The sequence below is a fragment of the Pezoporus occidentalis genome, unplaced genomic scaffold (assembly GCF_034315485.1).
Source record: "Pezoporus occidentalis ecotype Australia unplaced genomic scaffold, CSIRO_AGI_Poc_V1 ctg170, whole genome shotgun sequence".
Taxonomy (NCBI): domain Eukaryota; kingdom Metazoa; phylum Chordata; class Aves; order Psittaciformes; family Psittacidae; genus Pezoporus; species Pezoporus occidentalis.
In genome coordinates this window covers 691,541-704,757 of record NW_026913532.1, presented here as the reverse complement: position 1 = coordinate 704,757, position 13,217 = coordinate 691,541, and the positions used below count along the sequence as shown (strand labels likewise).

The 13,217-nt window shown below is 38.5% G+C and overlaps 1 protein-coding gene across 8 annotated transcripts in view; it reads right to left on the bottom strand.

Annotated features, from left to right (window-relative positions):
• SSBP2 (single stranded DNA binding protein 2) overlaps positions 1-13,217 on the bottom strand; it is a 185,094-nt gene that overhangs the window by 53,803 nt on the left and 118,074 nt on the right. For 6 of the 8 annotated variants that reach the window (XM_062613882.1, XM_062613887.1, XM_062613881.1 and 3 more), the window contains one exon: positions 6,683-6,772. The exons of the other annotated variants lie outside the window; for them this stretch is intronic. In XM_062613882.1, coding sequence (XP_062469866.1) covers positions 6,683-6,772 — 90 coding nt within the window. The remainder of the gene's footprint in view (positions 1-6,682; positions 6,773-13,217) is intronic. 8 annotated transcript variants of the gene reach the window in all.

Genomic DNA, 13,217 nt, shown 5'->3' with positions numbered 1-13,217 from the left:
TTCCTCAAATGCTGCATTTTACAAATCCATAATAAAAGCTCTGTATTTAAAATACGTATAATACCATGACTTTACTATACATATTGTAAATGTAAGTGTAAATTTAAGTAGTAAATTATAAAGATTTTTACAAACCCATTTTCTTTTTAAATATAAATAGTTCACTATTTCTGTTTTAAAATGCAAGAAGCAAATAGAGTCATTGATTTAATTCAGTAACTTTGCTTACTTTCAGTAGCTAAACTTTTTTTTTTTTTTTGATAGCAGGCAAGGAGAGAAATGGAAAAGTTCTTTTAGCTCATGTGTCTTACTGTAATGATGCTCTCCTAAAGCATCAGATCTACTAAGGCACAACAAGGCTAAAAATAATACCTTAGAATAATGTGGACTGAGCTAAAATGAAAGTAAGTGCCACTAGATGGCATGACAGCCTTACATTAAGGGGTTAGGTTTGGTCTGGGCTTTTTTTTTTTTACCCCTTTATGTAAGAGGAATATGTAACATATGTGTTTCAAACATGAATGAAATGAAATGAAAAATGTTGACACATTTTTCCCATGCCATGCCAAGTATGTCTCATGATCACAAATTGGTGAGTGAAGCAAACTACTTGACAATTCCTTTAGAAATTATATGCTCAATGGAAATAAGGTTTAGTGGCAAGCTCAACTAGAAGAAATTTTAATAAATCTGCTAAAAACAAAGAAAAGTATTGCATTTAAAAGAACAAGTGCTTTATTTTGTATATGGAATGGTATAGTCAGTGGAAGAATTTAACTTTAAAATTACCATATTAAGTGAACTGTCAATTATAAAACAGCCTGCTGTCTTTACACCTCCGTTGGCACTTGATGAGTTAACTCTTCAGCAGTGTCTCTCACGTGAGTTAAGTAAAAGCCCAATGTTATCTGCCCAAGTGCCTTTAAAAAATAAACAGGTTCCTTAGGCAGATGCAGACATAGCAAACTTTAGGTCAACCATGTAATAAAAGATGTGAAGATAACTGGGGTTAAATTAAATAGGTATTTAAACGTTTCTCACAATTGCAGTGCAGAACCAGAGTCAGATATTCAGCTGTACCAGTTGTCAGTAACATGGAGAAACATGATGAAAGCCACTCAATTAGAACCAAGAATTTCGAAGCAATCCGGTGTTAGTGGAAAGTGTCCCTGTCCTTGGTGGAGGGTTGGAACTGTATGAGTTTTACGGTCTCTTCCAACCCAAACCATTCCATGATTGGATCTAGTTCTGCATATAGGTGCATTAAAAACAAAAAAAAAAGTAACTAAAAGGCAAATAAAATTCTGCAAAATCAATAGTTTTCATTCTGCCTAAAAATACAAAATTCTTCAATGAACACAAGCTGCAGAACTTCCCCTTGGCCTCTATTTAGTTACTAATGCTGATATGATCACCAAGGATGAAATAAATAGTCTACAAAAATAAAAATGTATCTCAAATTTTTTAGTTGATTTAAAGATCAGTGAAGAGATGTGTACCGTGGAACAAGTGTATATAAACTTCAAAACTTCATGATGATATTTTCAAATATTTGTGTTATTTTTTAAAGCACACTGTACAATGATGTGCAAGTATAAAACTTGATTTTTTTTTGTAATTTCATTGTCCTCAAGAAGAAGGGAGTGAGGCTAGTACTTAAAATTTGGAAGACCTTGCTCTGCCTCTATCTAAGAAGACTTCCACAAGGAACACTTCTGTATTGTAGAGAACCAACCCTGGTGAAAAATGCTGGCTGTCCTCAGGCCAGAAACTAGAAGTAAGTTGGCATGTGAAAATACAAGAGTCTGAATTCTATGACCTGAATTCTATGATCCTCTTTGATCACAAGTGGATGAATTTAACTCACCTCAAAGTGTAAAGCTTTGGCTGCTGACATTAATATGCATCCTCTAATTTACTTGAAGGCAAATAATTATTATAATCTTAATCAGTCCCCCAGTTGCTTTACTATTTTGGTATCAGATAGGACCACAAAAAGAGGGCAAAGATGAGGCCATGCCGACCTCTCTGTATGGCCATATGAAAAAACTAACAGCAGGGTAACTCCGATGCTAAAAAACTGGCATGGAAAAAACGTCCTAAATGACTGTATTTGATTAATATAGTAGCTAAGTGCCTTCCTCACACCTGAGCTCCATGTACAGGATGTGGTCCTGGTAAACTGATGATGTATTTCAAGACTCAGACTGGAGTTAGAAGATCAATTCAGAAATGTATACAGCCATTTTGCCCTTATGCAGTCTAATACATTTTTATGACTGCTGTTGCCCAAGTAATTCATAATCTTTTAAAAGGATCATCACTGATGACATTCCATTTTAATAGGCAGAGAAACATGAAGAAAGAGAATTAAAACAACTTATCTTGGGTTGCCAAGGAAAAATTTGGGAACCTTAGCAATGAACTGCACATCATTTTTTAGCATCCAGGCTCACACTGATTTTCAATCATTATTTTTCTCTAAGGCTCTGTATTTAAGGAAGCAACATACCAGAAGCATTGACCCAACAGACATCACCCTCACTGAACTGCAGTTGACCTGTTATTTCAGCCTGAGACAAAATCAACTCTAAAACTTGTTTGGGTTCTTCTATTTGCAGTTTAAGAGTCTTGCATAACCTATTATCTCCTCTTCTCCTGTAGTCCCACACATTCAGTTTTGATGCTAATGAGCCAAGAGCAGATTCAGTTACTGTATAACCCCAATTTATTTCCAGAGTATCACCTATTCTACGTACTGAAAGATGAGGACAAAAAAAAAAAAAAAAAAGAGGTAGCTATGAAATTTGAAGTTACATTAAAATGCAGAGCATTAGATGAAATTGAGACACACCCTAATTCTACATAAACCTGCTTTCTTGACTTTTCAAAGTTTTGTTTTAATTTCTGACACTGTAAACAATTCTCTAAAAAAAAAATTTGTTAATGACAGTAGTTGTGCACAACTGTAGCACCCTCCTTTCACTTATTACTGCAAAGGGTTCCATTTTGGACTCCCAGCAGTGCAGTGATCACCACCTATCACCTGAATTGAAGTACAAAAATACAATTACAGAGAGAAAGAAGATAAATGCAGCTGCTGGCTTCAGAACTCCACATCTGTGGACCAGGCATAAACTGCTACAGATACTGCTAATTAACATCAATCAGTGCTGGTGGTCTCCACCTAGGTGAAAACCTCATTTGACAAACAGCGGAGTTTTACTGTAGGAGAAACCATGCCTCTCCCATAGTTATCTACCTCCATGTGCTATACTAGTGTACATCATTTTATTCAATATTTTCTGTTATAAAAATAGAAATGTCACAGAAATAATGCTGGTGGTCAGCAGTGTCAATAAAGCTGGAACCCAGGTAGTGCTGCCTGGTTCCCAGCACAGTCCACACCTAGGTTGCCACCCTTCCCTGACCAGTCTGATAAGCAGGAATTGCAGCAGCAAAAGCATCCATTTCGCTCATGTCCCCGTTAGTGGTTAGTGCTGCATGCTAAAATTGAGCTGCAGTGTAAAACCAAGAGTTAGTACTCATGAGAAATGAAATGAATTTAAATTGTCCAGCAGAGCTGGACGGCACAGAGCTGTCAACAGGTTCAGCTAGGCCAATCCAAACATTTTGTGAAAGCAGCAAAAGGCAACCTTATAATTCCAGGATGATCTTATAAATGAATTTCAGGTTGTAAAAACTAGGTAAGTTATTATGTTTTGTAGTGCAAAGTCCTAGTGAACTAAATGTAGATATAAGAACAGCTCTCCCACTGTTTCTGTAATCTTCTCTTAAAAACCAAAATTGTTCACTTTTGTGATTTAGGAGTGATTTGCAGGTCTGAATCCCCAACTTTCAGTGAAAGAAGACCAGCAGTTCATGGAAAAGCTAAAATCTGTCAGTATTCATATGAAGACAGATGAACAGGTTGCCCAAAGAAGCTGTGGATGCCCCATCCCTGGAAATATTCAAGGCCAGGCTGAATGGGGTGTGGAGCAACCTGGTCTAGTGGAAGGTGCCCCTGCCCATGGAAGGGGCTGGAACTGAATGAGCTTTAAGGTACCTTCCAACACAAACCAGTCTGGGATTCACACTATGAACGTGTTTTCTGTGATTTGGTTTATTCTTGTCAGCAGTTGGGATCAGAGGAATTGCAGAAGCGTATACAGAACAGATTGACTAGTTAAAGAAAGCAGCTTACTGGAAAAAAAGCAGCTATGAAGGAAGTAGGCATGAGTTTCTCTTTCTTCCTTGTTGTTTCACCTTTTATGGCAGCAGATGATGCTCCTCAACTTTCAAAGTTCACATACACAGCCACAGCTATGTCTGCCAGTATATTTTCTTGTCCTCCGATAAATTGACATTGGTAAGACTTTACTCCATCTGAAGGTATTTCAACCAGATATATTAACTGCTTATTCACAGCACTCACTCCAACACCACAACACATTGTCATGGACTGTCTGTATGTGTTTGCTCTAAACACACCTTACAGTTTCAGTACGTTGTTAGGTAACTGACTGGATTTTGGCTCAGCTCCCCTTGTTGTCAGCTCCCAGCTGGGAGCTGGGTTTGATCCCAACCATATAAACACATCTGCTATCAAACCTGGATTTGCTAACCAGCATGTTATTTCCTTACCTATATTTTAAGCAGATGACTACAGCAAAACACCTTAAAATCCTCTTGAAAAATATCTGTCCTGTTGAGAATCCCATTCAGCTGAGGAAAATAGATCTCTATCAGATAAAACTGTAAGAACTCGTCTTGAGCACTGCATGTTACAGAGAGACAAGGTGGCAGTTTCAAGGAGAGGTGAAGGGTGACCTCTGGAACAGTCAAGACTAGACTGCGCAGACCAGATCCTGGAACCTGTCTTGCAGAAGACTCACTAGCCATGCTGTTTACCTGATGATATCTCTGACTAGTGTCACAAACTGCATTACCCTGAAAATGGATTTTCCTCTGTTTGTTTTCAATATCAGGCCTTGCAAAAAGAGCAGGATGTTGGTGGGACTTCAAGTAAGACTGAAGTCAGTTACTGACAGACAAGGAACATTTACCCATACTTAACTTTCTACCATCTTTAAAGATCTAGAGTGGCTAGAAGTCTTTTCACACTTCTAAAAACAAAACTCCCACACCCTCCTTTTGCAAAACCTTTAAAATAGTTCTTCTCTCCTCTGGAATTCTCATACTTGTCCTATCTGTTCCCTTCCCACTCTTGATTGTCCTCAAAGACAATAAAAAGAAAAATCAATTCCTTTGACACTAAAACTGGAGTGGGTGGTTAAAAAAAGAAAAAGTGAAATATTTCTAAAATAGAAAAATTAAGATAAAATTGTGTGTAAAAAAAATCTACCCAACCAGCTGTTCAAAACAGTAAAAGGAGAAATAAAGTAATTAATCAGTTCTGCCGATTCCTGAGGATTTTCTGACTGGCAAAAGTAAGATATTTTCTACTTCACTTGCAAATATCATTTCATTCATGTATTAAAAATCACTTCTCAGTTTTTGAGTTGATGAAGGAAACAACATGCTCATGTCAGGTTCAGGGTTTCTTTTTGTTGGTATCAATGCTGCAGGGAGCGGTTTTTCCCTTTATGATTGTAGGAAAAGGAAAACCTACAAAAAACATTGTCACTTACATATAGTGTAAATTAAGGCTTCTGATATACTGCCATTTATATGCAATCACCACTGGGATAAAAAAAAAAATAAAACGTTTCTTCTTGCCTTTTTTTGCCCTGATGAAACATGCTTCTTTTATCTATGTATCTCTGTGAAGAAGGAAAAAGATACCGGCCTCTACCTGGACTTCAGGATTTTACTGTTACAGAACACCTTATCACGATATTCTCCCCACATCACAATCCTGCAAATCTGGGTTGTTTCTTTCCCATCATGAAATCAAGTATGTAAGGTAGAAATCTCTGTTCTTCCTGAAGAGCTGTTTCAGTGCAAGAGATGCTGCTACTGTTTGCTCCTGATGCACAGCCACAGTTCACCAGCATGAAGAAAAGCAACCGAGTTTTGGTAGGAGGCTATGTGAACTCGCTCACAAGAGCAGTCTAATCTCTGGATTACAACTGTTAGGCTGGCCTTGCACTAACAGCTGCTATTTTTTCCATTACAGCTTCTGTACTCAAGGTCCAAGGTGCTAACTGGGTATTTAGTTTCATTTATGACAAAACTTAATAGAAGCAACACAAGGTCTAAATGCTTGGCTTGGTTTTTTTAGGCATTATGGTTGAGGATCTTCAACGTGCAAGGAGATGCAATTCTTAATTGCCTACCTCTAATCTAACATCTTAAAAATCTGGCCCGTGGCTTTACCACAGGGCTAAACATGACCAACAACAATTTTACTTTACAATTTCAATGCAATGTACATAATCACATTATTTTAAAATTATATCAACGCATTTTCAGTCTCCACCATTTCTTATCCTTGAAATTTTTAAATAACTTGTGCTGTCCTATTCCATATATTACATACTTGTCTGTCAGAGACATCCCTTCCTTTCCACCTATTCACTTTTGTTAAAAAAAAAATCTCAGTTATTGCACCATAGTAGCAAGACATAATTTAGAACAGGACCTTTTCTACAGACTTGTAAACAGTATTATGGAGTATTTTCTATCCTGAAATTCCTGTAATCATAATTTTTCTGAATACCTGAAAAAAACCCGGTGGTACAGGACCTACTGGCATGCCATCTCCTGGGGGAATGTTTCCTAGCACTGGACTGGGAGCTGCTGCAGCACTCTGAAAAGAACAAAGGAAGAATAAACCTTTGTCATTGCATGGTAGGCATTAAATCCCTAGAAGAAACCAAACCACACCAAGAACCTTTGTCATTGCATGGTAGGCATTACCGCCCCCCCCCCCAACAAAACAACAAAAACAAAAAAAAAAAAGCCCCCCCCCCAAACAAAAAACAAACAAAAAAAAACTTTAAAAAAAAAACAAAAACCAAAAACCAAAAACACAAAGAAACAAACAAACAAAAAAAAAAAACACAAAAAAAAACACAAAACAACAAAAAAACAAACAAAACCAAAACCTGACCAAAATGCAGAAAGCCATTCTCTGGATATGTCATAATGTCACTGTTTCATCTGAAGGTAAAGTGAAATTGTATACTGATTAGTCTATACAAGTATAATATTTTCTTAAAATAACCAACGAATGTTGAGGGGAAGGATGCTAGGGATTGCACAGACATACAAATGCGCAAATAAATAGATCTCATCTAGATTTTAAAAAATATTGCACCTGAGTCTCTACGTATACAGATGTGAATGTAACTTGCACACTTATGTGTAGAAACATCCTCATGCATACACAAGGATATACATAGCAGATAGTAAAGAAAGTAATTTATGCATGTTATCAGCAATTTCAAAGCACTTTAAAGATAATTCCAGCAGACTGTAATAGTCTTTCAGAACTACATCAAGCTTCAAAACAGGACTGTGTTACAAACAGTACAAGAAGGAACGTTCTGCTGACAATACTTATGATTTTACCAACCCCAAAAATAACCACCACGACAAATTAGAAGAATTCAGGTTACGATTTTTGGAAAGGAAAAGAAAAAACATATTTCCAAGAAGTGAATCAGAGGATGAAATTAGTTACCTTTACAAATCCTTCATCTGGAATAAGCAAATAAAGAATATTGCTTCTGGCAATTTACAAGCAGGAGACAGTCACAAAAAAGGGAAGCCAAACTGTTAGCATTGTCATGTGCTGGAACTTCAATTACTTTTAATTTCTAGTAGCCTTCCTTCCTGTGATATGTTTCTGTAGGGCATAAGGCTGAATTACCTATAAAGACTCACAGTCTCCTGTGGAAGGACTCCTGCACACACAACGCACCGAGATCCACTTGCAGCTTACCTGCCAGTATCTGCCCTACAGAATCTGAATGGCTTATGTTTATTAACATCACTCTATTGTACGCTTATCGCTTGATTTCCAGATGATGCAGATCTGGAAATTTTATTTCCAGGTGTTTGGCACACTATCTAGGAAATAAAAGAATAATGCTGGGAAGAGTTAAAACCAGCAGAAAGAAGGGCTGACCTTTTTAAGTCAAGCAGAAAGGAAACATTCAGTTAATTACCACCAAGTTTTCAATGGCTTAAGCTGTGCTTTAGAATCAACTTTCTGAACAACTAGCAGCAGCATATTTAGCATCTAACCTGTATGATCTTTCTAAGCAAACATCTGGAACGTGGCATTAAAATACAAAGACTGCAGAAGGTGCTAGCTTCGGAACTCAGTGTAAAACTTTGACTCACTAGAAAAACCTGCAACAAAGAGTCTTATTTTTGCAAGGATCTGGTCTGCAGGATCAGTATTAAAATACTAGATAATTGCAACTGACAGGAAAAGCTAGTTGGGTGAATTGGATGTAGCAAACACTTTTGAATCATAATGCCTTCTCATGAGAGGCTACCACAAACCAACCAAGCTAGATGATTAAACTGTAGCTCATAAAGACCATTCCTCACTTGCCACTGCCATTCTTTGGGCACAGCCTGAAGTTCAATAGACTGGGTATGATATGGCTGAAATGCATGCAAAATCATGTGACTCCCTGGAAGTCTCTTGCAGGTCTGTCACAGTATCTTGGCCTCCCAGGCAGAGGGAGAAATAAGCAAGTGGTGTGAATGTACAGAAATCACTCCTAAAGAACAAAGTGATTTTGTTATACTTCTTTTCTTTTGCACGGCTTCTGTGAATGTCCACTGTTTTCAGATTATCTGCATTTTCAAAGGAAAACAGAAGAGAAAGTTTTCACCTTTTTCTTAAGCAAAACCTGACCTGTTTAAGCTGAGCATCAGGTAATAATGCCAAGTAAAACCATGAATAGGTGCAGACACAGTTTGAGTGAAGTATGTTGGATCTTACTTCTGTATGTACAGGTTTTCTAGATGAACAATGTCAACAGCAGAATCACTGATGGAGAAAATCAATGACATTAAAAGGCTAAGCATCTTAAAATGTCCAAAAGAGCCTGCATTGCAGTCTCTTGACTAAGAAGGAGTAACCCATTAAAGGAGCACTAATAACAATGAATATTATTACAATATCAGCCCTCCTTGCATGCTAATTCCTGATCACCCCCATGCTACCTTAGCTGTGCCCATCCTTATCAGCCATGTAATACGCACTGTAGTACATCCAATGGAGCTGATGCTACAGAATAAAGCATTTAAACAGACTATAATAAATCACTGGGCAAACACAGGATGAAGTCAGATAGGCAAAATAAAGTTAAGCTGACAGGTATCAGAAAAATGCTAAGCAGCACCTCCTCTGATACACAATTTTCAAAAGCCTTCCATCCCAGGTTCACTCACGCCTGCTCACATTACTGAACTATACCAGGCATTAATGTATGTCATGGTGTCTTCATGCACTCAGTGGATCTCAGATGTCCCCCTCAACTGCAGCCTCTGCCAGAGCTGCCAGAAGTTTTGAAAGAACGCCTGTGAGAGAAGGAAGGCACAACTTCTCAGGATGCAGTGCTCCTATGGTTGATGAGGTTGTGGCCAGCAGGATGAGGTTCAACAGGACTCAGTGCTAGGTCCTGCATTGGGTCCACAACAATCCCATGGAACTCTCCAGGCTTGGGGAAGAGTGGCTGGGAAGCTGCTCAGTGGAAAAGGACCTGATGATGCTGACTGATGAGCCAGCTTGTGCCTGAGCAGCCAAGAAGGCCAACAGTATCCTGGCCTGTATCAGCAGTAGTGTGGCCAGCAGAACTAGGGCAGTGATCTTCTCCCTGTACTGGGCACTGGTGAGGCCGTACCTCAAATCCTGTGTTCAGTTCTGGGCCCCTCACTACAAGAGAGACATTGAGGTGCTGGAGCAGGTCCAGAGAAGGGCAACGAAGCTGGTGAAGGGCCTGGAGCACAAGTGTGATGAGGAATGGCTGAGGGAACTGGGGGTGTTTAGTCTGGAGAAGAGAAGGCTCAGGGGGGACTTTATGGCTCTCTACAACTGCCTGAAAGGAGGTTGGAGACAGGAGGAGGCTGGTCTCTGCTATCAAGGAACAAGTGACAGGACAAGAGGAAATGGCATCAAGTTGCACCAGGGGAGGTTTACACTGAATATTAGGGACAACTTATTCCCCAAAAGGGTGGTCAGGCACTGGAACAGGCTGCCCAGAGCAGTGCTGGAATCACCATCCCTGGAAGCGTTTACAAACCATGTAGATGAAGCACTTTATGACACAGTTCAGTGGTGGACTTGGCAGTCCTGGGGAACAGCTGGACTTGATGATCTTAAAGGTCTTTTCCAACCCAGCTGATACTGTGATTCTATGGGGATATTGGGTTCTGCTCCCAGTGACTTCATCCTGTTTCTCACACTTTGAAAATCACATTCAAAAGGAAAAATGGTAAAATATACTTATTTTTTTTTAAAAAGGGCAATAATGATTATTCCAAAACAGGGGAAAAAAATACCAAAATTATACTTAACATCTGTTAAGATGTTAGCCATTAAACCCCCTAACAAGGCTTTGTAAGAAATATACGTTTTCATAATTGACTCAGTAGTGGGTTGGGCGGGTTTTTTTTCCTATTTTTAAATCTGACTTAGCACCAATACCAGAGGAACCCAGCTTCGTTCCTTGGTGAACCTCAGAGATGAGCGTGCAACTCTCCAGACCGGGTGAAATAGGGAATTCTTTGAGCTACAGACATGGCAGTGAATGACCCTAAGTCTACCTCACACATGTACTAAGACACAGCTGTCAATTCCTGTGAAGGGGATATGTCCTTTTTGGAGGAGTGGGTTTTGTACAACTTTGTTGATGAAAAAGATACAGAGAAAGGAGATGGAATTAAGCCAACACGTGGGACTCTTCAGGCTAGCTACTCAAAATTAAACTAATTTACTAATGTTGGCTGTTTTTTGCTTGTGGACTATGATGTTGGGAGGTATTCGATGCATTAACGCCTAATTATTTGAGACTTCATTACACTGTGCAGTTTATATACACCATCTCTTCTCTGTATCTCTGAGTGGGAAGGAGGACAGAGCAATGCGAAGTTTCAGTGACCATGACAGTAGGTCACTTTTACTGCTCAATAATTGTAAGAATATTGTAGCTGTAGGTATTCTGCAATAGTCCACTCTTACATGTTACAGCAACTTCAGTTTCTATCTTTAATTATCTAATGTACTGAAGTTTTTTTTCCTGTGTTCATATTTATTTGTTTGGATTTTCTTCCCTGATGGGCGTTTTCAGTGCTATAGGTGTTTTATATATATATATATAGCTTGTGCTATCCAATGCATGTTTTAAGAACTTGTACCAGGTAGATCAATAAACAATCTTGCAACTCCTGCACTGAAATACTCTTATTTATTCTATACTGATGAATTATTCAGTTCTTTTCTCATAGTCCCACAGCAAACCATGGCTTCTTTTTGCATGCATTACAAGTTGTTCATCATTTATGCTTCCATTAGTTTGACATTTTAAATATTTGTAATTTGCTTTCCCTGCTTTTCATAAACGGATGATACGGGAAAATTTATATGGTTTTATCTTTTTGTACAGTATCTTACCTCCTTAAAATTAGAAAACTATTTTCTTTTGTAGCTAAAATACTAAACTTATGATATCTCCTTACAATTATTAATTGAAATGGTGTACCTGAATGAAACTTATTGTGGTGATTCTTTGATCTACCTAAGCTACTCTTAACATTGCAAAATAGATGATTGTGTTAAAAAAATTAAAACTAGTCACAGTTTAAGCTGATTTTTCCAATAAAGAAATCACAAAGCAAATAAAAAATAAAAATAAAATAGATTAGCTTTTCCATTTGTACAGTATCTGAAATATTAAAATCCAGAGAAGTCTGCAACATATGGGTCATTTTTTGAGGCTATTACAAGATGAAGTTTGTGGCAGTAGCTCACAGAAGAATTCCAGTTGCAATCAAAGAATTTTACAAAGAAATGACTTGAATTTATCTATAAAAATCCTCATCTGGCTCATTCATTGATCTGGGTATTTCAGGTATTTCGCTTAGAGTAAGACATTCTTATTTTTACCCAAATTAAGATGTTTGTCACATGCTCCTAAATTTTTCCACAATAAGGAAATCTACTTAATGATGAATGATGAAATCTGCTTGATGATTGATATGAGAAGCTGGACCTCACATATAAGACAGATCTACAGCCACTCAATTCCCTCATCATTCAAACTTCCTCCGTAAACCTCTGCTACACCAGCCTTAAATCTGCTGATTTAACTGGACAGCCCTAGTTCCTGCTGAATTAGTAGAGACTGTTGGCACCCACTTCTTCAGCTTCATCAAGTATCACGCCAGCCCCTTCTGCTACTAGCTCATTCAGAGGCAGTGTCCTTGTGGTCTTTCTTCTGTGGCAAAGCATTAGCATGTTACCAGTATGTTGTCCTGTGAAGACTATGCAAGTTAACATCCCTGCTGGACCCCAGGCACAGACAAGGCAGTGCCTCTATATGACACTGAAACCACTGGCACCAGTGTCCATGATGCAGACAAGTTAAAACCCCCATTCTTAGGATTTAATGATACTGAAACTGGCATCAAAGAGGAAGAGGAGCATCAGTTTTTTGAGAGCACAGCAGCAGCTGTGAACCTGTGAAGAAGGAGCTTCATTAATAACTTTGGTTTGGAAGAAGTGGAGCTAAGACTTTGTAAGGCACAGATGCTTGTCAGTGCTGTCAAGAGTGCTAGGCTGAGTCCCTTCCTCAAAAATAAATTTTTTCTATAGGGAAAGTCTGAAACAGTTTTCCCTTTTAAAGAGCATTCCTCTCACAACTTGCAACTTTGCTTTCCCACCCTTCATACCACTTCCCTTCACACTGCACATGTCAGGAAGGTATACCTGAGAACACGTCTCCATCACCCCAAGTTGTGACCGTCTCCGTATACTGCTAGAAGCAACAGCCTTTTGGTGCTTTCACGGGTGATCTCCAGGCTGACAGAGCCTCTGAAAGATGGCCTTTAGGCCCTAACAATCTTACAGTCTAAGCAGAAACATCCTATTGCAGAACTGCCTCATATTACTGCAACCTCATGTTGTATGCACTTTTTTTCTGCATTCAGTCAATAAAAAAACAAACAAACCAAAAATAACCAAGAAACTTGGTCTTTACAACAGATCTCAAAGTCCAAAGTCTAAGCAGCAC